General features: G+C 39.6%; 1 protein-coding gene across 1 annotated transcript in view; it reads right to left on the bottom strand.

Moving 5' to 3' along the window:
• Positions 1-539: 539 nt before the first annotated feature.
• RAPGEFL1 (Rap guanine nucleotide exchange factor like 1) overlaps positions 540-26,776 on the bottom strand; it is a 69,147-nt gene continuing 42,910 nt past the window's right edge. Inside the window, exons 9-15 of the mRNA XM_032237812.1 lie at positions 26,231-26,409; positions 24,655-24,745; positions 17,470-17,520; positions 16,302-16,389; positions 13,910-13,974; positions 7,736-7,790; positions 540-1,790 (exon numbers count right to left, since the gene is read on the bottom strand). Coding sequence (XP_032093703.1) covers positions 1,666-1,790; positions 7,736-7,790; positions 13,910-13,974; positions 16,302-16,389; positions 17,470-17,520; positions 24,655-24,745; positions 26,231-26,409 — 654 coding nt within the window. The 3' untranslated portion in view covers positions 540-1,665. The remainder of the gene's footprint in view (positions 1,791-7,735; positions 7,791-13,909; positions 13,975-16,301; positions 16,390-17,469; positions 17,521-24,654; positions 24,746-26,230; positions 26,410-26,776) is intronic.

Here is a 26,776-nt window from a genome sequence, read left to right as displayed (position 1 = left end):
TCTTCCAAAAACCTCTAGTGATGGAGCACCCAGAGATTCTGGAGGCAAGTCATTCCACTGATTATTCTTCTCATTGTCAGGAAATTTCTCCTTAGTTCTAGAGTTTGGATTTCTCCTTAATAAGTTTCCATCTGTTATTTCTTGTCCTGTCTTCAAATGTTTTGCAGAATAGGTTGACACTCTCTTTTATGTGGCAGCTCCTTAGATATTGGAAGACTGCTACCAGTATCATGTCACTCCTAGTCTTCTCTTTATAAGACTAGATATATTCAGTTCCTGCAACCATTCTTCATATGCTTTAGCCTCCAGTCCCCTAATCATCTTTGTTGCTCTTCTCTGCACTCTTTCTAGAGTCTCTTTTGTATCATGAGGACCAAAACTTGATGCAGTATTCTGAATGTATCTTACCAAAGCAGTATAAAGAAGTACTAGCACTTCATGTGATCTTGATACTATCCCCTCTGTTGATGCAGCCTAGGACTATAAAACAGTGATTCTCAGCAGAATGGGAATGGTTCAGGTTAATTAAAATCTGTTGAGTAAACATACTCTATTAATGAAGTACAGCAAATATTATTTTTGTATGCATTTTAAATTTTTCATTATTTTAAATCCCAGAGAATAGAAATACAGTATATCTATTGTGACTGGATATTAACAAGATTTTCTCACCTCAATTAAAATTAGATTTTGAAATGCATGGTTATGATTAACAGTCGGGGGAAATCTGAGAATTGAAGGACTGAGAATCTCCTGTAATCTTAAAATGCTTCCACAGCAGGCTTTTTCAAAAGGAAATATAAATGTACATTAACACTATATAAATATTTTAATAAGATATTAACTATAAAAAATAAATGCTATCGGATATTTATGCACATGCTGCCACTGGCAACTGTTCTTTTACCAATTATTGAGATTGGAACCTTATTAATCTGATTCAAATGTTTGTAATTTTTAAGGATTTGCCACATGTACTCATGGTGGAGAAGTAAAAACTTGATCAATAGGGTTCCAATCTCCAGTGAAAACTTCAGTTGAGAAATCCAGTTGAATGTGATCTCCACAAAGCTGTTTCCATTTCTTCTGGATATTTTATTGTCTGTCTTAAGAATCCTGTAAAAGGGAGGTCATATGGAGCTTCCCCATGAGGCAGTATAAGATGGCCACCTCAGTTGTTAATACAATCTTTTGACTGAGAATAAAGGTGGCAGAGTTTTTTAAAAAAAACCTGATAGATTGACCAATGGATTGAAAGAAATCTTTTGGAAAAATGTCCTGCATATGAATTATTATTAACTGACATGAGGCTTAAGAGTTAAGACACAATTAAATTGCTCCACTATATTATAAAGGAACTAAAAAGGTGCTATTTGGGTTTTTCAGCTCTGACATCAAAGTGGATGGATGAATCTAGCAGGAGAGCTTCCCAGCAGATTGTGTCTCACTCTAATCAGTAAGATTACAAGGTGCCATTAAATTTTCCACCAACGTGCCTTGGGTCAGCCATGACAAAGACTCTTCATCCTTGCCATCTCATGACTCCATACTTGCCTCTACAACTAAGGCAAAGCCTAGGTGGGTCCCCTGTACATCCAAAAAGTGCTCAAGTATCATACAGAGTAAACATTCTTTTTAAACAATGCCTGCATATGGACAGGGATTTCACTGGCTGTTTGACTCCAGCTTGTGAGAGAGTTCAAAGAGCAAATTCTGATTGTCAATAACCTGGAATTGACGGACATAAGCCTTTGTCTGTAGCTGCTGAGGAGATGACTCCATCTCCAAACCTGTGGAAGACAGGAAGAAGAATATTATTTAAGGAACTTTGCCATCACTCATACTAGGTTTTACATTTTATGAAATCATGAGTTTTTAAATAATGGTTTGTTGAACAAGCTATAGGCTAAGTTCACACAATATGCTAAGCCATAATTTAGTTGTTTGTTTGGCTTAGTGTTCAAACCCATAAACTGATTCATAAATTATGATTTATGGCTTACTATAATATATGAAATCAGTCAACTGGACTTAGAATAGAATTCTTTATTGGCCAAGTGTGATTGGACACACAAGGAATTTGTTTTTGGTGCATATGTTCTCTGTGTACATAAAAAGACAAGATGCATTCGTCAAGAATCATAAGGTACAATACTTAATGATAGCCAGAGGGTACAAATAAACAATCAGGAAACAATCAATATCAATATAAACTGTAAGGATACAAGCAACAAAGTTACAGTCATGCAGTCATAAGTGGGAGGAGATGGGTGATAGGAACGATGAGAAGACTAATAGTAATAATGTAATCTTAGTGAATAGTTTGACAGTGGTGAGGGAATTACTTGTTTAGCAGAGTGATGGCATTGGGGAGAGAAAACGGTTCTTGTGTCTAGTTGTCTTGGTGTGCAGTGCTCTATAGCGTCGCTTTGAGGGTAGGAGTTGAAACAATTTATGTCCAGGATGCGAGGGGTCTGTAAATATTTTCACAGCCTCTTTTTGACTTGTGCAATGTACAGGACCTCAATGGAAGGCAGGTTGGCAGTAATTGTTTTTTCTGCAGTTCTAATTATCCTCTGAAGTCTGTGTCTGTCTTGTTGGGTTACAGAACCAAACCAGACAGTTATAGAGGTGCAGGTGACAGACTCAATAATTCCTCTGTAGAACCTGTAGAACCTATAGCTAAGCAAATCATAGCATCATATGCTGTATGAATCCAGCTGTAACTACATCTTAGGGTTTGGTCTGGTACAATATTGTCTCCTAAAGTATCTGATAAACTAACCCATTTAGAATATTTAATGAACTGAATTCAGCTTTTATTTCCAAAAGAACCTCTCACTTTTTTTCTTTTTTTTTTGCTATTTATATAGTTGCATAGTGGGTGGAAATTAGATTGCGCTCATCATTCCACCAAAAACGTTAGTAATATAGTTGGGTCACAAACCAACTTCTGGTTTGCAGGAGAGATTCAGAACACAAGAGATGAAGTATTTATCTTGATTCAACAAAAGAGTCCCAGAAAATCAGTACCATATCTGGATTGCAAAAATCCAGATAACCACAGAATGATAGTAGATAGATATCGTCAGATTCTTTGCAGATATTCAGTCACCACCCTAATTTGTAGCCTGCATATTGGAATCCTATCAAAAGACATTTTAATTTCTCCATATTCTAAATATATGTTCAAGAAGAAACAAAAGAAAAAAACAGGAAGAAGGTATATCACTATCCAAACAGTGAGCCCAGAGCCAGACCATCTCTTTCCAATTACGCTCTCTGAGTTTCTTCAAGGTGATAATAATTAATTAGTTTAGCTAGGCTGTCTTATTGATTTTATTTGGAATTTTCTAATTGCTGTCTCTTTCTTTCCCATGTTTCCTTTTAGTAGATTCATTTTTGCATGTAGAGAATTGGTTCTCATTACAAGTCTTTCCATATGCAAGACTGTATAATATTGCAATTGTCTCTTGTGCTCCAAGATTGCTAAAACATTTATTAAAAGGTTTATCTAGGATAAATCAAAGTAGACTTCAATTTTCTATATGACTAGGTCAAATGGAAAATTCTTGGTGGAAGAGTTAAGACCCATACTGTGCATGCCCAAGATGGTGTCCTGTTGCGTTTGAGGAGAGCTTCGGGGAGATGATTGTTCTTCTCGGGGCTTGCAGGGAGTACCCTATCCCATCATCGGTTGCAGGTCCAGCTATGAGAACTTCCTGGCACCTCAGGGATACCCTTGAGCTGTGATTTCTTGCCTTGTAGCCGGAACGTCGTGAGTGAAATGGGGCAGTTGGCGGTTAAAGGAGAATGGAGAGCATTGGTGGCTGCCGGCGTGGGTGTAGTTGGCGGCAGTGATGGGACGCCTGGCCTGGGGTCTCTGCAGTTGCCGCTCCCAACGCCGTGGTGTTATCCTGGTTGCTCCCCTCTCCACCCCGCCTCCACCTTACTTAAGGACGTGATAGACTGGATCAGCGGGGAGTGGCTGAGGCAGCTAGCATGGATATTGACGCCAGCAGAAGATGGCTTCGGTAGTTGGTGTGGATGCGGTTGGAGTGGGGGGGGGTCCTTCGTAGTGGCCCCCTCCAGTATCACCGCCGCTGCCTGGGCCACTGTACTGTGTCATTTGGCCATTTGGCCCCTCCTCTTGTTACACTATGGACTGGGTCAACGGAGTGCAACCCTGGTGACAGATATCAATGCGGCTGGCGTGGATGGAGCTTAGCTGTTGGAGTTGTTGAAGTTGCTGGAGCAGCCGCCACTGCCGCCACTTTCCTCATCACTGCCATCACTGGCCACTTCACCACCTCGCAATTCATCATCTGCTGCATCTGGCCGTTACTCCAGTGGTGGGTTTCAAAAAAAATTGGAACTTCTTCTGTAGGTGTGGCCTGCTTTCTGGGTCCACTGATGGAACCTCTTCTAACCGGTTCGGTAGATCTGATGAACCAGTTCTACCGAATAGGTGCGAACTGGTAGGAACCCACCTCTGCGTTACTCCTACATATTGTCCTTAATATCGACCATTGCTATGATGGAAATAAGCTTCCCGCTATCCCCTTGAACATTGTTGGCTGCCCCACCCCCGATGGACATGTCATTTCCTCATTCCATCTCCCGGTGATGTCATCCTGTTTGGTTGATGCCACACTCTCCTCTCTGTTATACTGTGACAGAACTTTACTCCTTTTGAGAACTCCCCCTTTCCCAGGGATGGCCTTCTTGCCTATCAAGACACTTCCTTAAAGACGGATCTTGGGATCCTGAGAGGTGGCATGCGAAGAAGTGACTTCTTAAGGGTTTCTTACAGGGTTTTTTAAATCAAATTTTAAGGGGGGCGAGTGAGGGGTTGATTCGGATGGCTCAGACAGGCTTGTGGGGGGAGTCTGCTAGGGCACAGGCCAGAGATAACTAATCTCTGATGGGGCGGGAGTGCTGGGAAGGGTTGGGATTCCGGGGGAGACATTAAGCCACTCCATTGGGGGGGGGGGTTACCATTTTTACTATTTGTGAGAGAGGCAGATATGGAGAGGGGGCGAGGGCCAAATTATTTTGGGGGGATGCAGGTTCGCTGTTTAAGAGCAATCGCACGTCCCGACCCTCATCGCCCTTCTCGCACCTCTGGGTGCTTGGGATTACAGGACCCTGGTCTCCGGCTGGTGTCGCTTAAAGCCAGGTCCGTGGTACATAAGGCTCCCCTCATTTATGGCCTCATACAAGAGGGTAGAGCAGACCTGGCATGCATTACAGAGACCTGGTTGGGCCATGAGGGGGTGTTCCTCTTAGTGAATTATGCCCACCAAGCTTCCGGGCATTTCACCAGCCAAGAGCCCAGGGGGAATGGCAGTGGTTATTAGGGAAAGTCTCAGACCTCAGGAGGTCACTGTGCCTCAGATAGGTGGGTGTGAATCCCTTTTTGTGAAATGGGGCCTTGGAGTCCAGGTGGGCCTTTTTGTTACATACCTGTCTCCCTGCTACATTTCATCGGCCCTGCCGGAGCTGCAGGATGATTAGCCAGAAGATTGACGGTTGATTTCCCCAGACTGATGATCCTGGGGGATTTCAATCTGCCTTCCATTGGTGAGACATCCGAGTCAGCTCAGGAGTTCATGGCTTCCATGACGGCTATGGACCTAACTCAGTTAATTCAAGACCCCACCCATAACAGGGGACACACTCTCAACCTGATTTTTGTCTCTGGGCAGTGGATGAATAATCTAGATTTAGGGGATATTTCTATCCAACCCTTGTCATTGTCTGATCATTTCCTCATCAGGTTTGACTTCCATACTGCTACCCCTCACCGCAGGGAGTGGGGAAACAACTAGATGGTTCGGCCCCAGGCAAACCTGGGGCTGAACCCTGAAAGGTTCCTGATGGATCTTGGGACTTTTCCTGAATCGCTTGCTCACAGCTCAATCGAAGCCCTAGTGGAAGCCTGGGATAGGGTGGCTACTGGGGCCTTGGATTGCATTGTGCCTTTGTGGCCTCTGACCCGGTGTCGATCCCGGGTATCTCCCTGGTTTACCGAGGATCTCCAAGAGATGAAACGCTGGAAAAGACACCTAGAGAGTGGTTGGCGGGCCAGCTGGTCTGAATCTGATCGAACACTAGTAAGAATTCATATTAAATCCTACTTAGTGGCAATAAAAGTGGCGAAACAGCAACATTTTTCCGCTCTTATCGCGTCCGCAGGTAACTGCTCAGCCGCCTATTTAGGGTGACCCGTTCCTTACTTAATCAAGGAACTGGGAAAGACCCCTTGCAGGGTAGGGCTGAAGAATTTGTTCAGTATCTGCAGGATAAAATCGCTCAGATCCGGACAGGCTTGGACTCTGACTGGGTAGATTCGGGCGAGTCGATGGGGATGAATCTTGTGGAGACTATCTGGGATGAGTTTGACCCTGTGACCCCCGAGGGCATGGACAGGATTATGGGGAGACTCAGTGCTGCCACGGGTTAGTCCTTCTTGGTTAGTTCCGGCTTCCTGGGAGGTGACACGAGGCTGGCTCCAGGTGATTACCAATGCTTCATTGCGAGAGGGGTTCTTTCCCACTGCCTTGAAGGAGGCGATGGTGAAGCCTTCCCTGGACCAGCTTCTTTAGCCAACTATCGTCCGGTCTCCAACCTTTGTTTTGTAGCGAAGGTTGTCGAGAGTGTGGTAGCACATCAGCTTCCCCAGTACCTGGATGAAGCTGCCTACCTGGATCCGTTTCATTTGGGTTTCAGGCCCGGATACAGAACAGATACAGCATTGGTCGCATTGGTTGATGATCTCTAGCGGGTACGGGATAGGGACTGCTCCTCTGTCCTGGTCCTATTAGACCTGTCGGCAGCTTTAGATACCATCGACCATGGTATCCTACTGCGACGACTCGGGGGGTTGGGAGTAGGGGGCACCGTTTTACCTGTCAGATCAATCGCAGTTCGTGTTGACTGGAGGACAGGGATTGACCCCGAGGCGTGCCACTTGTGGGGTGCGCCAGGGGTCGGTTCTCTCACCCTTCCTGTTCAACATATATATGAAATCACTGGGTGAGATCATCCGTGGTTTGGGGGTACGGTATCATCAATATGTTGATGATACCCAACTTTTCATCTCTACCCCAAGCCATCCAAACGATGCCCTCGATGTGATGTCCCAATGCCTGGAGGCTGTGTGGATCTGGATGGGGAGGAACAGGCTCAAGCTCAATCCCTCCAAGACTGAGTGGCTGTGGTTTCCGTCATCCTGTGCATCTTGTTCCATCTTTGATGTGCATCTTGTTCCATCTTTGATGATGAGGGAGAAATTTTAGCCCCCTCAGAGAGGGCCCGCAATCTGGGAGTCCTTCTGGATACGTTGCTTAGTTTAGAAGAGCATCTGATGGCCGTGACCAGTGGGGCCTTTTACCAGGTTCGCCTGGTACATCAGTTGCGCCCTTTTCTGGATCGGGATGCTCTGTGCACAGTCACTCATTCCCTTGTCCTTTCTTGCCTGGACTACTGCAGCGCTCTCTACATGGGGCTGCCCTTGAAGAGCACCCGGAAGCTTCAGCTGGTCCAGAATGCAGATTTAGAAGTTCAGCTAATTATTTAAACAAAACTCAGCAGATCACAATGATATATGGATCAGTTTAACATTCTAGATTACTCATTGAGATATTGTGTTTTTTACATGCTTTGCTAAATGTCTCATAGCTATCGATACTAAAACCACATGTAAATAGCCCCACTTGATATAAATACTTACAGAGAGGTCGACTTCGGCATTTCCTGATAGTGCGTACTTTTTCTGCAACTGAATGCTGCAAAAGAGAATACAAAAGAGAAATAACACATCTAAATACAAAATCTAAATCTAAATACAAAAGGGAAATAACACATCTAAACTTTGATCGTATAAAAGAATATTGACCATATTTCATTAGTAAACAGCTAAAGTTCATTAGCAGAAAGTATATTGAAATTGTACTGTTTTTCTAACTTCATAGAGGAAGTTTCGTAATTCGTAATTCATAATTTAATTTGTCTGTTTGCTGGTTACTTCTCCCTCACCCATTTGATAAATATTTGTTGGAAGAAGGTGGTTGGATCCAGAAGGTGGTTGGATTTTATTTACAAAAGGCACTAAAGAAAACAAACTATCTAAGCCCTTTTAAATGAAGGTTTGAGCCAGTGTGTAATCATATTGATCACACTTGTAGTTGAGTTGAATGGGATACACTTTTTCACCAGCAGGGGGAGAGTTCTACCAACAAATCAGGGCAGCCCTATTGACTCCAGAATAGCAGCTATCCCCTTATCTGTTGTTTGTTTAACATACAGCTGGCTTTGCTATCAGATTGAATCACTCTCATTTTCAGGACTCACTAGAAGATTTTGTTAAGAACCATAACCAAGCAAGGTTTGACAGGACTTAAAATTACTTTACAAAATAAATCTTTTGTCAACCGTATGTTTTTTTGTGAGGAAAGTAAGAGGAGAGAGGAGAATTGGTATTATTTCTGCCTTGAGTTGTATATGAAAAAAGAGGTAATAAAATTTTTAAAAGAGCTTCATAAATTTACACATAAGGAAAAGACTTTATTAAAAATGATTGCTGACCTGCTGCAGCAAGAATCATATTGGAGTGCTGTTTTTAAAGTTCTATTTTTGTAGTATCGATTGATGAAATGGAAAATAGGTAAAGAGAAAGGAAATCTATTTCTCTGTTAACAAAAAAAATTACTATCGATTGTTGGTAAAATATAACTAACCCTCAAGTAAAGCACCATATAGGGTTAATTAACAGCATTTTCCTATTATAGACCTTAAAACATACAGTAACTAACAAGTGTTGGTTATGGCATAAGATTCTGTGAGTTACATTAGATGCACAGAAGTGTAAGATTTAATTTGGGGACAGAGGGGAGAAGACAAGTTGGTGATGCAGGTTAAATATAAGACAGACTATCAATTAATGAGTGTAATATATGCTTGATAAGATTTTGAGATAGTTTGAAACGTTTTGATGTATGTAAGTTTTCAGCAATCTCACATTCAGTTACACTGTTAAATCCTTTTTTCAAGCACTCGGGACAATTTTCTGCATTGGAAAAAAAAAAACCAGACACTAACGTTTAGCCTGATAGAAAGTGGTCATCAGACATTTGAAGCTCTTAAAAGTCTGCAATTTATTATTTTCAAAAAGTACTTTTCTTTGTCCAATCTATTAGTAACTTCCTCATGGTTTCAGAAGAGCTTTGTAACTCTGCATAACTCCATCATTTTTCAAAGTTCTCACTTGTTCTTCTGTTTTACAGAAGCCTATGAATCCTAAAGGCAAATTTTTCTCTCCAATTTTAGTTCCTGCTAATTTCACAGACCTATCCATGTTGGAGATATTCTTATTTTTAGCAACAATATGGTACCACCGCTTTCTTCTAAGATGTTTATTTGATTTTCCAATTTAGCCCACAACCATAAGATCTCTTGAGTATTAACATCCTTTTTATTTTTTTCTGGAACAGCCAAGTTTTTTTCAGACATACATAATAACTTGTTCTTCTTTTTCCCCTAAAACTCCTGAAATGCCATCGAAGATGCATGCTATTAAAAATGGCCAAAAGCAACTTCAGAGAGAGAGAAAGGGAGGGAGGGAGAGAGAGATCTCCATATTCTGCTGAGCATGTTCTTTTGAATAAACAGGCTTGTTGGAAATACGTTGTATGGATAATTATAGAATTTTTATTTCTGTAATTGGAAAGAGATGAATGCCCAGCCTCCAAATAAGTCTGCATTTCACACTATGCACATTTAGGCCAGAGGCTGAGGCTGAGGTCATAAGAAAAACTGGGCTTCACTGACCAAGATGTAGCTTCGTTTATATACCACCTCTGTCTCCTGTTCCCCAGAGACTAGAAAATCTGGGCCAACTCGGGCACTGAACACGTCTCCCTCACACATGCACATTCGTCTCTTAACAAGGAGAGCTGCAGGAGCTTCTGCAAAACTGTTGCCATGGCAACTCCACTGTCCCACTCAGCTAGACACTGTACAGAGGACTCACCCCTAGATAATCTCCCCAGGGCATGGGGGAGATGCAGAAGGGGAGGGGACCTGAGCCCTCCCATCCTCCCACTGTCAGTCTGCATTTGCTCAGCCTTGCTGGAGGCTAAAGTAAACCATTCCTACTCTTCCCCAGTCCTACAGCAGGGACCAAAATAACGCTGAGTGTTTCTTGCAACTCGTTACATCCTTGCATGGTGAGCAGCCTCAGCAGGAAAGGAAAAGCAGAAAAAGATGAGCTCTGAGGCAGAAAATTAGAACAGCTCTAGCCTCCAGCACCCGTTTCTCCTTATGCCTTTTTGCAGCAGAGAAAAAGGCTTTCGGCTTTCTACGGAGCTGAACAATAAACCTGTATGCCTTTGGCATGGGGTGGGGGTGGAAGGGATTTTTATCTGGGTAAACTATGCAGGGAATGGACTAACCCCTCCTCCTTCCCAAAACTTAGTCATATCTACTAGACCCTCACCTTCTCTGCACATCTTAAAAATATTTTGAAAAACAGCCCCAGATCTTCAGATGTCACTTTGGACAACAAATACTATAGGGGTGGGGTCGCCATATTTAACCAGCAATCTGTAAATCTAACTGGACGTCTACCCAGGCTTAATCACAAGGGCAAAGCCCTCTGCTGTAGCATTTCTACTCCAGGTCAGGCTATTGACCTTGAGGATGCTGACACAGAAAATCATCCATAACGAGACAATTCCTACTTTGTCACACATGGTCCCTGAAGCCCCCTGCTTGCTTTCTTCCCTCTATTTTGCAACTGGGGGAAATTTCAGGGGAATTATTGAACAATGTTCTTAAGGATGAGACACTAGCATTCAAATCCTTAAATTCCCATTAGTGCTATAAATTATTCTTTCTCAAGAGATATGGTCCCCCCCCCACCCCTGCTGCCTCATCTTTTTAGAAAAACAAAGCTGTTTCTTCCATATATGCTTCACAGTTTCCCCCTAGCCACCATGTCTCCCTTCATCTCCTTCCCCCGGAATAGTATACGGTCTTAGAGCTTGCGATGAATAAAAAATAGCACACAAAGAATACATTTTGTGTTTAAAACTGCTGCTGTCATTTATAATAATAAAAATAGCTTTAATGATAGGAGAATTAGAATTTGCCATTTCAAATTATGAGATTTGCCCTCTACCAAAAAACTGTTGGGAAAGTTTTGGTAAAATAAATTCAAATCCATTATTTCTGCAGAAAATACCCCTGTTCAGGCATTATTACATCTAATCACTCAGAGCAATACCTTCCTGCGTGTATTGTTCCTTCAGCATAACAGGAAGAAAGCTTATAAATGAGAATCAGTTTGGTCTAATGGTTAAGGTGATGCCTAGAAATTAGTACACTGAGTTTAGACCCACTTTAGGCCTAATAGCCAGCTGGGAGACTGGGCTGTCACCCTCCCTCAGCCAGCCCACAGGATTATTGTAATGGTGGGGAAAAAGAGGACAAGGAAGGAGTATTATGTATGTTTGGCACCTTGAGTTGCTTATAAGGTATCTGAGGAGCCATCTCACCTGATGTGACCTTTGCCTCACTTGTTCCAGTGAAAGGGGGCTACTTCGGATCCCAAAGAATTTTCCCTGGGGAGGTCCAGAAGAAGAGCCTTTTCAGCTGTGGCTCCCACCCTCTGAAATATCCTTCTGTTGGAAATGTTAGATGCACCTCCACACTCTTGGCCTCCCCGAAGAGCTTGAAAACCTGACTCTGCCACTTGATCTGGAGCCCCGACAGAGCTCTGCCACATTGAAATGGCTGAATGCACTGAAAAGATTCTACTCCGATTGCCCACTGTGTTGGCTTTTAGCTTTTTTCTTTAATTCCTCTAATTATAATTATCTTGGTGGACTCTTCCACTTTTTATCACATGGTAAGCTGCCCAGAGGCACTGCATCAGTAAAACGGACAGCACAAAAATGTAACAAATAAATAAAGGCAGGATAAAAATATTTTAATATATTTAATGTATATACTGAGCCGGAAACTCACTTGTGCCTAGCTGTGCATACAACTATACGCATGTGTGTTTCCATATCCTGCATTACCGGCCATCCCCTGCTTTGTCCCTGCAGCTGCAGGGAACAGGCAATGGTTATAGGAAGCTGATGTCATTTCAGAGATGTCAGTAGGGGATAGGATTCAACCAGCACGCTCACATGGTAAGTGTTTTATGTTGAAGAGTGCTTGAATGGAGCTAATTCAAGAGGCCATCTGTGCACAGCGCAACCTCTTTTCTCTCCCCAATTACAAAGGCTGAAGCCTAGGCTTCTTTTCCTGAAGGAAAAGGGGCACAGGAAACCTATAAATGCATAGGTATGGATGCTAAGTCACCCCCTTATGTCTGCCATGTCACCTGTTATAGCTGTGAAATTCTCCTTCTGAATTGTTCAACATTAGGTTAATATTTTTAATTATACCTTAAAAGCAAATGAACAAAAATCTTCTTTGTTTTTATAATAGTATAAAGAGGTTATTGCAAAATAAATGAGTATAATATACAGCAGCACCTAAGGTTTTTTTTTTTAGCTATGTGTGAAATTGAGTGTGTGCTTGTATCTGTGAAGGAGAGAAATCACACAAGTGATGTCTAGTGTAATAATGAAGTTGCAAATGCATCACAGCTTTGAATGTGAGCTCTTGGAAGGAACACAGCTTGGTGACAAATCGTTTGTTTTGCATGCAAAATGTTTTGAGATCAAGTTTCAGATAGGACTCAAAATCTTATCCTCACCTGACAAACCATTGACAGTCATGTTGATAATTCTAGTCTAAACAGACCAACTATAAATCAGATTACAAACCTGAAATGTCTTTCATTTTTCTGTATTGGATGCTAAAATAAGTGAAATAATTTTGTTCCAGTAAAAAATTGAAACAGGTTTTAATTTGAAGGAATTTTATTCCAAAGTAGTACCGTAAGTGAAAGAAACACCCCTGCTTAAATGATTCAAAAGCTTACGTAGATCAAGAATCAGAAATTCCCCAGCTGCATTTTGCAGGTAAGAAAAGCCTAGCCTTTCCCTTCAGAATCTTTACAGATTGGCCTGGAGGGAAAAGGCACTTAGAAATAAAAAATGTACCTTTGTCTTACCTCATGCTACTTTAGTGCATAAACAAGTTCCACATAATTTAGGAAACAAGTGTACCTGCCAGTGGCAGCAATACTGTGATTGTACTCAAAGAAAACTAGCACAAATTTGGCAAGAAATAGAAAGAAATAACAATCTTGCAAGTGCTTTTTTCATATTTATGATGGAAGCAAATCAGTTTCATCAAGAAAGTGTGCCAAATCATGCAGCATCTTCTTTGGCCTTTCATTGCATACAGTTTTATATTCTCATTGCATACAGTTTTTATATTATCACAAATGGCAAATTATCTAAAGTTACCATCAGACATTTAGCCCACTTTAGGAAGCAAATGTCTCCTGCATGCATTCACCCCATGATTTTACAACCATCTGAATTAATACATCATTTTACAATTTTTCTGATGCTTTAAAATTGCATTTCCTTATGGAGGCTAAGGACCCCCTGAGAGAAGATGGACTAGACCAGGGATCCCCAACCTCCAGTCTGTGGACTAGTACCAGGCTGTGGCATGCCAGAAACCAGGCTGTGCAAACAAGTGAAGCCCCATCCGTGGGATGTAGGCAGCCCACAATCCAAGATCCTGCAGTCCACAGAAAAACCTCTCTCCACAGCACTAGTCCCTGGTGCCCTAACAGTTAGAGGCCATTAGACTAGACAAACTTTAGATTCATTGCCTTTTTATGATATAATTACTCCTGGTTGGTAAACTGGAAAATTAAAGTCACTATGAAATACACAGTAAAGAAAACTGAGAATTATTTGATATATATTCTTACCAGTTTCTCTACATTGATTAATCCATCCACTAAGGTTTTGCTTGCTTCATGCAAAAATGTCAAGTCTGAGAAGAGAAGAGGTAAAAAGAGACAAAGTAAATTGAGAAAAGGAGGAAAAGCAGCAATTCATTTCTGACTTTTAAAAATATATAGCTAAGTAATCAAATAATCCTTCTCTGCTGCAATTGGAATAGAATGTAGCAAGTTAGAAGAAAACCCTCTATTTATGCTCCAAGGCACATTTATATATTAATTCTGCTAATATCTCAGTGTCTGCTACTTTGATAGAATTACATGCATGTATAAGAAAAAACATATCAAAAGCATATCTGAATAGTGATGATGAAGAATGTGAAAATAAGTTTTGTCTTTAAAGTCACAAATAGATTTTCTGGGTTGAAAATATTCATATGCGTAGGAGAAAAGGGATAGTTTTGTTGATAACTAAAATACCGCCAAACTTTTCCCTGAATAGATTCTGCTTCTTGAACATCTTCGGAGTAACGGAGTACTCTCTAGATGTGTTCAATTTAAACGCCATACAAAGTCCTCGACTTATGACAACAGCTGAGCCAAAAAATTATGTTGCTAAGACAGTTGTTGAGTGAGCTTTGTCCCATTTTGCAACCTTTCTTGCCACAGTTGTTAAGTGAATCACTGCAGTTGTTAAATTAATAACATGGTTGGTAAATGAATCTGACTTCCCCATTGACTTGTCAGAAGGTCACAAAAGTTGTTCAAGTGACCTCCAAGGACACTGCAACCGGTCATAAATAGGGGTCAATTACCAAGTGTCTGAATTTCGATCCCATGGCCATGAGGATGCTGCAATGAACACAACGGGGGGGGGGGGGGAATCATAACTGTAACTTTGATCAGTCACTAAATGAACTGTTATAAATCGAGGGTTACCTATAATTGCTGATGACCACAGCAGAGGTCATCCAGGCTTTTCAGACCCTTGTACTATTATTGTTCCAAATATCCTGACTTCAAAATTAAACCTAACACTAGATTTGCTGAGGTCTGTCCTGCATAACAGACTTAAGATGCTTGTCTCCCATGCTGAAACAGATAGACCTTAAGGACCTGTACAAATAGTCCCCGACTTAAGTCCACAATTGAGCCCCAAATTTATGTTACTAAGCAAGGCAGTTGTTATTGGGAGTTTATTCCATTTTATAATCTTTTTTTGCAAGAGGCATTAAGCAAATAACTACAGTTGTTAAGTGAATCATGCAGGCACTAAGCAAATTTGGCTTCTCCCATTGACTTTGCTTGTTGACAGCTGACTGGAAAGGTTACAAATGGTGATCAGATGGTCCATGGACATACTGACATAAATACATCCCAGCTGCCAAACACCTGAATTTTGATCATGTGACCATGGGGATACTGTAATGGTCACAAGTGTGAAAACAAGCCATAAATCACTTCTCCAGTGCTGTTATAATTTTGATTCATCACTAAATGAATCCTTGTAAGAAAAGGACTACCTGTAATCCAGATTTCTACTCAATCTAAAATTAGGAATAATGTTGGCCAGATGTCCAGCCACAAATTGCTGGATTCCCTTGCTTCTTTACCTCTCCCCGTCTTGCTAGAAAACAAGCACCAATGTTTTTTCTATGCCTGCATTGGCTTCAGGACATGTTTCTATGGATAAATTGTTTGTTTAAGTTCCTCCTTATGCCTGGCACCTTCCAGTATGTCCACTGGTGGGAAGGAACAAAAAGAGGGGACACCACCATTGTTAACTTGCAAAATTATTGTCAATTTTGGTTGGTTAAAAAAAAAAGTCCAAAATTTCACTCCTCTGCCAGTGGGAAGGAAGGGCAGGGAGGAATAAAAGGAACTGGCCTCTCTGACTAGTCACTAGCTGCTGTAATCCTGTTGCTTAAGTGAATATCAGAGAGAAATTCAGGCTTTACATGAGCATGCTCCTCTTCATCCATAAAGAGATCCTGAAAATTCATTCAGAGCAACAGCTAATAACTGGACAGAAGGGATGCCACCAGAAGGTTCATACAACAAGTAATAGAAGGAAACATTGCCTAGAGAAAGGATGGACTAGGGAATTCTGGGAGTTAAAACCCACAAGTTGCTACGGTTGGACATCCCTGGCCTAGACTGATTAAAGAGTAAAAGGGAAACCACATGGCTAAAATTCTACCAGAACAAATTGAAAAACACTAGTTTTTAAATAGTGCAGAAAAGCACAATGGTAAATTGTTTCTGTGCTAGGAGAAAGACAAGCTGAGGGTGACATCATCCAGTCAAGTCCTGTCAACATGACCCAGTTAGTAGGTTTTGCAGAAGAGTCCTGAGACAGTTTTCCATACATTCCTGTTTGAGAAAAGCAAGGACTCAGTATCCATCAAATATCACTAACCTTTTAGGATGAGGGGCACAAAGGGGATAATGGGTGGTTTCATCCTAGACAGAACTTCTCTGTAGCTTTTATGATTCCTACAGGGATCCTGAAATGCAAAAGAGAAATGAAAAACTCAATAGTTTCTGAGATAAAAGCAGAGACAGAATCAACTGCAGCCATTCCCTCACCTCCCATTTTTTAATTACAGGTAAACTACAGAGCACAAAGCCATGGATATAGCCAATTAAATGTGTTAAATATGAATCCTCCGTGAGGCTAGGAGGCTCAAAATCATTTCAATCATCACAAATACTGTTTGAACTAGGCAGATTTAGGACTACTTTGAAAGAGCAGGAGAGGAAAAAAGAAAAAAGGAAAGGGGAAAAGTATCTTTTAAAAGAATGTAGACCTCCAGGATGAAAAACTATTTCTGTCAGTAGTTTTTCCCCAAAAAAGTTTTTATATCAGAATGTTAAAAGCGATTCCAGGCAACATTCTTGGTCTATATTTATTTCATGGTGGCTGACAGCAAAAATCTACAAATATTAAAAATTCTGCCACAGCTCATTGGGGTACAAACACATGGATCTGTTGTTCATATAAAATGCCCACCACTTGTTTCTAGAAGATCCTCAGTAAGCTTCCAAGAAAACTACCTAGGTCACCAACTGGTGGTCTGTGAGAAAATTTTGGTGGTCCGCAGAAAAACTATTTGCATTTTTTTATATTGCACTAAATATTATTTATCTTTTTTTAAAAAAAACCATATTAATAGTCTGCGGGATTTAAAATTATGAATTTAGTGGTCCCTGAGGTCCGAAAGGTTGGTAACCCATGACCTAGGAGACTACCTAGGACACTGTTTATTAACCACTGTATTATGAAAAGAAACAAATGAATGACTTCCAGAAAACATTGGAAGATAGGGTTTTCAGCATCTAAACTGAGCTTATCGGTGGGAAAAGCTTTATCTTAATTGCTGGAAGTGAAATAGCCTAAAATCTAGATTTTTTTCCTAGTTTTGATTTAGGAGAAAAGAGAAAAAAGAATTCAAGGCTTATAATAAAGTGGGATTAAAATAAAATATTTGAACTGGATGCTCTTGTTGCTTGCATTGCACACTTTTAGTTCCTTTTAGTCGCCAGTTTTTACCAGTTCTCTTATAAAGGAAATATGAATGATTTACCGTGAGATTTTCAAATTTACGAAACAAGTTTTTAAATTTGCCTGGAAGCTTCTGGAAGAAAAACAAACAGAAGATAATCAGAGATATAAACAGTTCTAAATGGACAAGATGTTTTAAAAACAATCCGTTCAGAGCAGAGTTTGTCCTGTTCAGTCTGTCTTCAGTGATGGATGTGGCTAATCTATCCAGACAAAAGGCTGCTAAGCACTTGGAAAACTTGCAGATGTTGACTGAAAGTAAATTGAGCAAGCTACAATTTAAAGAGGAGGAAGGCGTGTCTCCCAACATTTTCCCTTCCAACTGCTTTGCCAAAAAATAAAGATTTCTCCATGAGTAGGTAATAAGTGTCAGAAGTGCCCCAGTATGGAAGCTATGTATAGCGTCTGAGAAGCAGCTGATATTTTGGAGGAAAACAAATGACCACATTGAAGCTTACATTAATCCCTGGTTTAATGGAATTCATTGTAAAATGAAGAGTGAAGCACAAACTCGCCTTCTCCTAATTTTCAGGCATTAAGTAGATAACCCTTTGAGACTTCAGATAAGGGAAAGTAGTTAAACAGCAAACCTGTTTAAAAATTTGAACTGAGAATTTATGCTGTTTTCTAATGTTTTCTTAGATCTCCTTTTTCAACGGAAGTTAGATTGCATCTTTACAACTAGAACCATCTAACATGCCCAGGTGTCTAGCAAGGACCATAGGAGAACTGGAGGAACCATCTTACCCTGAAGGGACTAGTTTACCCACCCATGGTGGCAGAGGGGGCATACTGCGGGTCCTGTCAGTCAAGGAATTTTGGTTGGCAGGGTCCAGAAGAAGAGCCTTTTCTGCTGCAGTTCCTACTCTTTGGAATATCATACCCTCTGAGTTGAGACCAGCTTCCATCCTTCTGACCTTCCTTCCACAAGAGCCTTAAGACCGGATTCTGCCAGATGGCTTGGGGCTCAAATGGGCTTCACACCTGAGATGGTTGATTAATTAAGAGCTAATACCGCCTCTTCTCCCCCACCCCTGCATCTGATTCCTTCCTTCTCCATCTTGTGACAATACTTTTATTTTGTTTATATTGTCGTTTTATTGGGTTGGAATATTTACAAGCTGCTTAGTCGCTTCAAAATGAGATGGGTGGAAAATAAATTTAATAATAAGATAATAAGAGAACAAGTAGATCTCTTCAGGTGCAGCAAACAGGTTCAGGTTCAGTCAGTACTTTCTACTGTAGCATGGACATAGAATTTGCAAAACTGCATTTAGGACTGTATTTGTCTAACTAGCGTGTTAAATCCCAAACTGTGGTAATTTAAGCCCACATACGTTACAAAATGGCTCCCAGCCTCCTTCAATACATAAGGAGTGATAAGAATATACCCTTCCATCCAGTTTTGAATGAATTTGACTGTTAAAGATACGCATGCTGCATAATGACCACACAGGATACAGGAACTGGTTCTTGAATCTGAGCTAGATCCATTAAATCCATTAATAAAAAAACTTTTCAGCACTTACATTCTATGATTCTATATATGTATGTATATATTTCTGTACATAAAAGGTGAGCTCATATGCCCGCATGTTACTCATCTGGTTTTGTTTTATACATGATTAGGATTTAGATTTGATTTCCTCCTAAAATGTCAGAATTATACGCTATATTCATAAGGTATATTTTAGGATTTACACAGGCTAACTTAGAAAGAAGAACAGGGATTCTCTGATAAATATTTCATCAAAACTATTGTGCATTTTATGTATTATGTGAATTAGTTATTATGAGTTGTAAACTCATTAGGCAAATCATAATTTAATACAACATGGAATCAGATATAGCCCAAAGATTAAGATACTAAGATTTGTATAAATTGTATAAACTCAACACTAACTCAGAACTGAAAACTATAAAAGTAAATCTTAAATAAGGAAACATTCACCATTAATGCTGAAATCCTACTTGCTAAAACCCTGTTGTATAAGCTTTATGAGGAAAAGTCCTCAAATAAGAAAACTACTACTGAATTTTCTGGATCATAGATGCTTTTTGTCTGCATCTCTGCTTGATGCCAACACAGTTTGATGCCAAAGATTATTTGAAATTATAGGAGGAGCCCAGCTATTAAAAACTATGTGTACCCTCAATTCCTGATAAACAGGAAAAGTGACTCTTGCAAAACAGCCAAAAGGAACATTGTGAATATAATGAACAACTTAGTGTCTCTATGTTTCTGTGTCAACGTAGGAGTTTGGGAAAGATGAATTCAACACTCACTATATCGCAACTGTGAATCTTTCAACATTTAGTGACTTACAGTAGATACTTAAGGAGTCTCAGTTTTCCACTCTATTGCTGTAATAAGGTTTTTTTTTACCTGATTTTCAGAAAGTGTAAGAAAAATAATGAATTCTGGACTAGAGTCTTTTGATATCCTTACAGCCCTTCTTTTTTGCAATTACCTGTAGCCACAGGGGAAGTAGCATTAAAACAGTGATTCCATGCAGCACTTAATATAAAAACACTTAATGCAGCAAGTTCTTTCTTAAAGTCAGCATTGTTCCACCATATTTACTTGGAAACAAGTATTATCCTCAGAAGAGACATCCAATTTTTATTAAAAGCTTTCTTTGCAGCTTTAGCTACTTTTGCTGTTTCCTGCTGAATCTCTTTTCCTCATTTTTTATTACTATGAAGTGGGGTTTAGCTTTTATTCTTTATTTTCTTTCAAGCTTTACCAAGCGAAAAAAGGAAAATTAAGAAGCATTTATCAGGTCTGCCAAGTAACACACTTTCAGCTGTAAGCAGACAGCCTACAATGAAATAAAAACACATTTTAGATGCTAACAATAATGCTTTGCATGTAAATAGACTGTTGACAGAAACAGATTAAATATGAGCACGTTAAAGATGTTAATGCTTTCTAGAAGTGCAGAAACTATGTACAACAAATAAATATTTAAAAAGTACAATATAATAATTCCTAATAAACCTAAAAATATCTGAGTAAACAAAAACATTTTCACTTGTGCCAACTATTTGTACATCAAGCTTTCTTTTGCTAAATGGTTTCTCAAGCAAGGCACATCTACATTTTGTCCTTTTTTAAAGTAAGAAAGAATAAATTACCATAAATCATGCTGAAAATAAAGACAGCCTGAAAATGTAGAAAAAAATTAATGCAATGATTTATCACCACCACTGTCTGGCTCCCAAGTTTAAAAAAAGGTGCAAAGGATAGCAATTTCATAATTAGGTATAGCAACCATCTTTTCTAACACTGCTGACTAATAGTTTACTGATTCCTCATTATTGTGATCACTAAAGCAAGAATGAAGGTGAATATTCTTGTCCTAAAATAATCCTGCAGGATCCAATTTGGGTCGGTCATTGGGACCAGAGATTTTGTCATCCAAGGTTTTGGACTCATGCTGTAGCCCAAATCAGGGAACTTTTCTCTATCTGGGCACCAGCATGAGTCCGAAACTCAGAAGACAAAACTTCTGGTCGCGGCAACTGACCCAGATTGGATCCTGCAGTAAAGCAAAACAAACATATAATCAAAGTCCTTTACTGCTGCTCCTCAAGATGGAATTAACACCCTTTTACTCAGTGTCTACCAAAATCTAACTATGCTAAGGAAGGAATACAGAAAACTCTTTAAACCAGTATTTTTCAAACTTGGCAAGATGTATGGACTTCAAAATTTCCCATGCTGGCTGGAGAATTCTGTGAGATGAATGGCACAAACAGGATTATTTTGGAAGAAAGAGTCAGTGGAAACTGTAGAAACAAAATTACTCTAATCAATTTTAGATGCACCTAGTGGGACATCAAATGTCCAATTGGGAATTGAGACAAGAATACCTTACATTAAGGCCTGGAAGATGATGATAGTTTAATGGCTGAAAATTCAATCCTTCCTAGTGCGCTTGACCCATCCAGTCCTGATTAGATAACTGCTCCTCTCCCTGGAAACAGTTGATAGTACACAAGCTGCCCTTATATGGGCTTTTCAGATTTTTCTTAATCTCATTAGGCAAGACAAGTAATTGGTTACCAACAGAATAAGAGACATGAAATTTCAGCTAGATGTTAATAAGATGGTAATAAGATACCTCTCCACATCAGAAATTGGATTAGATGAAATAAATGGGCTACCTGAAAGACCCAACTTTTCCTAAGAGCAGCATAGCATTTTTTAGAGATAGATTTAATATTCTACCCTCAGCAATCCTGCAAGGAAGATATAATAAAACACCCATAGCAGAATGAACGTGTACATGTGATAATAAGAAAGTTAAAAACATCTCACATATCTTACTATAAGTTTTACAGCGATATTAGCCATATATCTTCCCTCTATTGGAAAGATTTCTGGGAGGCAGATAATTTTTATATGAACCACCTTATCCAAGATGCCAGCCATTACACGTACAGTGGCCAAATTTTGTACTGCTGCAAAGATAAGGCAAAACCGGTTAAAGAAGTAAAGAATGTTATTTTTTCAACTTCTTGTTATTTTTTTTTTGAAGACATATATCTTAGTGTCGTCACATATTTTTAGAAGACATATATTGTAATAGGGATGTTCAGAGTATCATATTTGATGTACTTTATCATTGCCAATATATAATTTAATCTGGATTGTATTTATCCTTTATTCCTCCTTTTATTATTTTGTGTTGTTGGTTAATGACTGGGAAGGAAGGAAGGAAGGAAGGAAGGAAGGAAGGAAGGAAGGAAGGAAGGAAGGAACAAACAAACAAACAAACAAACAAACAAACCCTGAGGGTTAAAGGCCATGCATCTTAAAATGGTCAAGTTTGAAAAACACTGTTATAAACAAACCTAATCTTAATCTTTCAAATCAGTTTTATAAAAGGGGGTTAGAATCTGGGTCACATGGCCAGGAAGGAGGAGGAGTATAGAATGGAGCAGTCAGGAACATTCCAAAAAGAGCTGGGGTGGCACAGTGGTTAGAATGTAGTACTGCAGGATACTTTTGCTGATCACCGGCTACAAGCAGTTTGGCAGAGTCTCACTGGCTCAAAGTTGACTCAGCTTTCCATCTTTCCAAGGTTGGTAAAATGAGGACCCAGATTGTTGGGGGCTGTAAAGCACTGTGAAGCAGTATATAAGTACTATTGCTATTGCTGGACCATTGAAATGCTTTGAAGGAGTTTTTTAGGATATTTTTTCTCCTGTAATGCCACATCAAGCTATTTGTGAACTCAGTCTTTCTTTTGTGGGGTATTTTTCCCACCTGAATTTGGACTCTTATGTTTGGAAAACTTACCTTCTTGATAAATAGTTTTGATTCTTTTTACGTAATTTCTGCCTAGCATTCCATTGAGTTGGAAATAAAAAGATAAAATTCATACTTCACAAAGATGGAAAGAAAGCAGTAGAAGCAACTAGTTACCTTGTTTCTTTCTGTGGTACCAGCTATCTTGGTTTATCAAATGGTTTAAAAATGCATACCTCAAAATATTAATTGTGAGATAAATAGTATAGGTAAACAAATCGTATATACTAATTGATTGACTGACTGATTGATTTGTATGCTATAACACACACCCTCTGGGATATTTCTAGCCTAAATTAATATAGATATGTAGGTAGATATTGGAAAGGAAAGAATAGAATCAGCTGGAAGAGACCTTAGAGGTCTTCTAGTTTAACCCCCTGCTCAAGCAGGAGACCTATATCATTTCAGATAAGTGACTGTCTAGTCTCTTCTTAAAAACCTCAGGTGATGTAGTGCCCACGATTTCTGAAGGCAAGCTGTTCCACTAGTTAATTGTCCTCACTGTTGGGAAGTTTCTCTTTAATTCCAGGTTGCTTCTCTCTTTGATTAGTTTCCAACCATTGTTTCTTGTCCTGCTCTCTGGTGCTTTGGAAAATAATTTGAATCCCTCTTCTTTGTGGCAGCCCCTCAAATACTGACATATTGCTATCATGTCACTCCTAATTATTCTTTTTTTAAGACTAGTCAAACCCAAATCCTGCAGCCGTTCTTCATATGTTTTAGTCTCCAGGCCTTTGATCATCTTTGCTCTTCTCTGAACTTTTTCCAAAATCTCAACATCTTTTTTGTAGTATGGTAACCAAAATTGGTTGCAGTATACCAGGTGTTGTCTGTGTTTGTATCTTGGTTTGCAACCTTGTCCTTACAGCTTTGTTCAGAAGCAAGTACATTGGGATAGACTTCCTTGTAGTTTCTTAGAAACTCCATGAAACTTCTTTCTGAGTTCAAAAATTATCTAAGTAAGGGATGAAGAACTGCTTCTTTGATACTCCTAGATCTCCCTAATCAGAAAAACTTGTTCCCTGATTCTTAGGAGTAATCGTTATATTTTTATTTTGCTTTTCATGTATTAGCGCCAGATAAGCTGGATTTTATATCAAGTCCAAAAGAACTTGGTTTGATTCTGGCTTGCTATGTTGTGCAGATTCAACTCCTGCAGTCTGCACTAAATCATAAACTATAGTTTTAAAAATGAGAACTATGGTTGCAGTAAATCATAACAAGAAGTGAACTACTGCTCATCTTTCAAAAGACCTTTCAGTGAGCTGAAGTCTTATTCAAAGATTTTGAATTTTCAAAAAATTATGCCAGCATCATGAAATCTGACTCTGATCCTGCTTCCAAGTAACTGGAACTACTTAATTTCTCTTTACCGTGATGAGTAAAAAAAAAAGCATAATAGATTTCACATCATGAAATGGACCTTGGACAGTGCCGGAATGAGGAAAATTTCATTGTAACCTGTATAATTACAGTTCCCAATGAGATGAAGGCAATTTCCTAGGACATAGCATAAAATGAGTGTTCCTAAAAATCTTTGTGACATGATTAGAGGCAATTAAGCAAAGATCCCATAGAATGAACCAATTGAAACGAAGGAAGTACTTCAGATTTGCCCAATTTAAATGCATCTATTGCAGTCATAATGAATTATGGATAATCTGGATCTAATGTCCAGTAGTTTTTAATTGTTTTTAAGATGATGATATAATGAGAATTTTTCAGGATGCCTTTAAAATTTTAAAACATTATATTGCACATTCTTGACCATTTGAAATATAAAAGTTTAACTGCAAATCTTGGCGAAAAAATAGTGTGTATGGGAGAAAAAGAGATAACTGAGATTAAAAATACACAAAAATCCATTTCTCTTCATCTTCATCTTACCTCCCAGGTGAGGCATAAACGACTGACAGGTGCATTGTTCAGTCCTATAACCACAGCATAGAATGTTAACATGTCCTGATGCTGTTTACATCTATGGACAGAAAATAAAAAGATAACTAAGAACCAAACCAGAAAAATATTAAAACTGAGCAGTTTCAACTAATTGTACCATCCCTGCTCTTAATTTAATTTAGTCTGATATCAATCAGTAAAATAGGAGAAGCCATCTTGGCTGCTATCATAGCCCTCTTACTACTTATATGCATAAGACAAAATGCCCCTTAAATCTATGTTACCTTAATTGCAGTCAAATTTTCTACCCTGTTTCACTCTCGAGTGCCATTAGAGTAAGAGGGGGAGGAGGAGATGAAGAGAGAGAAAAAGGTGCAAATAAATGCCTCCACCTTGTCTTCTCACACTTCTGAGCCAAGGTAGGCTGCCGAGGCTCAAAGAGAAGCAGGGGATGGAAAGGGAAATGAGAAGGGAGGTGACTTTATCATCAGCAAAATCTGAACTACTGAATTCATATATATCTGCCTCCACGGTGGTCAAAATGCAGCTGAAGGGATGTAAAACCCAACCTATTCAAATGATTAGAAGGATGCTAAAAGTAAGTGCTCCCTAGGTATATGAATAAGAGGAAAGACAACACTGTCTTCCATGAAATCCATAAGATATAAACATCATTTGTAACCAAACCATAGCCTTTGCAAATCCAGGAATTTAGAGCACATCTCTAACCTGAAAAATATCCCCCAAGACCATAATTTGTCACCCAGTGTGTTTCATGGCTGTGCTCAACCTCCTCCTCCAGGCCCCAGGCCTTTCTACTGCAACATCCCCTTATCTAGTAAACAATCTGGGAAGGAAGCTTGAGCAAAGGCTCAACTGTCATTGGATATTAAAGCCAACCAGGATGGTGAAACAAGTTTGACTTTCCTAGCCGTTAACCTTAAAGGAACCAACAGAAGTGGACTGACCATACAGGGAAGAAGCAGAGAGGAACATAATGATTGAACAGGACAAGAAAGGAGAAAAAATGAAAGCTAAGATTTCACAGTATATTCTGCAAACCTTTCAGAATTCCAATATTCTTATTTTACAGATTTCAAGACATTGTAATATATTCATTAAAGAACTGGAAGTTGGCCAAAAGAGAATATGAACTGCCTGTAACTGCAGAGGAAGATGATTGCCTGTAACCTTGTGAGGACTTAGTTCACCCTCTCTTTGGGACTGCTTGAAATTCAAAGAAGTTGAATATTTTCAATTATCCACCTTTTGAATTTTAAACCATTTCCCCTAACGCAGCATGTTCTTCTAACCAGAGCGTCCGCATGTGTGTTTGTGTGTCAAAAAAGTCCAGATGGCAGCCACAACTGTGCAATTAAACTCTGCTGTTGTTTACTTGCATCACCCATGCAACCCATATAAAAAGGGCTTGGGGCTTTGAGCATTTGGGAAACATTAACCATCTCATGTCAAGTAACAGAAGGAGAACCATCATCATCAGGGACATTATGACTGTATTAAGTGTAATCCCATTGTGAACAAAGGGCCAAAATTTGGCACTCACACGGCAGCAATCTTGATGAATTTCTTGAGCAAGTGAGCCCGCTTTCCTAGAGAGTCACAGAGTAATACTTCAGTGGCCACCCAGTGCTGAACCTCACTGCAGCGCTGCAGCAGCAATTCCAGATTGGCAGTCTCCCGTCGGCCACGTTCCCCATGGAACACATAATCCACAAATTCTAGCTATAAAGAAATTGAAAAGGAAAGAGAGTAACCAATGGGGCTTCTGAGACCCAGATTGAAGGCTTCACCCTGGTGCTAAGCATCTCATTTACATGAACTCCTTTCATTGATCAGTCTATGTCACATATAACAAGGAGAAAGGGGGCAGAAACTAAACTGGAGGTAAGATAAGGCTAAGTAAAGCCACGTTGTCATATTGGATCAGTTCAAGCCACAAAATGGTAAAAGCCAAATGACTGAATATTCTTTGACACTTGCTGTCCTCGCCTTACAACTGATTGCTTAGTGAACATTCAGAATTACAGAATTCCCAGGAGTACTTGTGACCTAGTTCTAAAGTTCAAATCCACAGACACATGACAACATT

This window comes from Thamnophis elegans, chromosome Z, assembly GCF_009769535.1.
Source record: "Thamnophis elegans isolate rThaEle1 chromosome Z, rThaEle1.pri, whole genome shotgun sequence".
NCBI classification, from domain to species: domain Eukaryota; kingdom Metazoa; phylum Chordata; class Lepidosauria; order Squamata; family Colubridae; genus Thamnophis; species Thamnophis elegans.
Note: the sequence above shows the minus strand (reverse complement) of the source record. Positions and strands in the feature narration are given on the sequence as shown.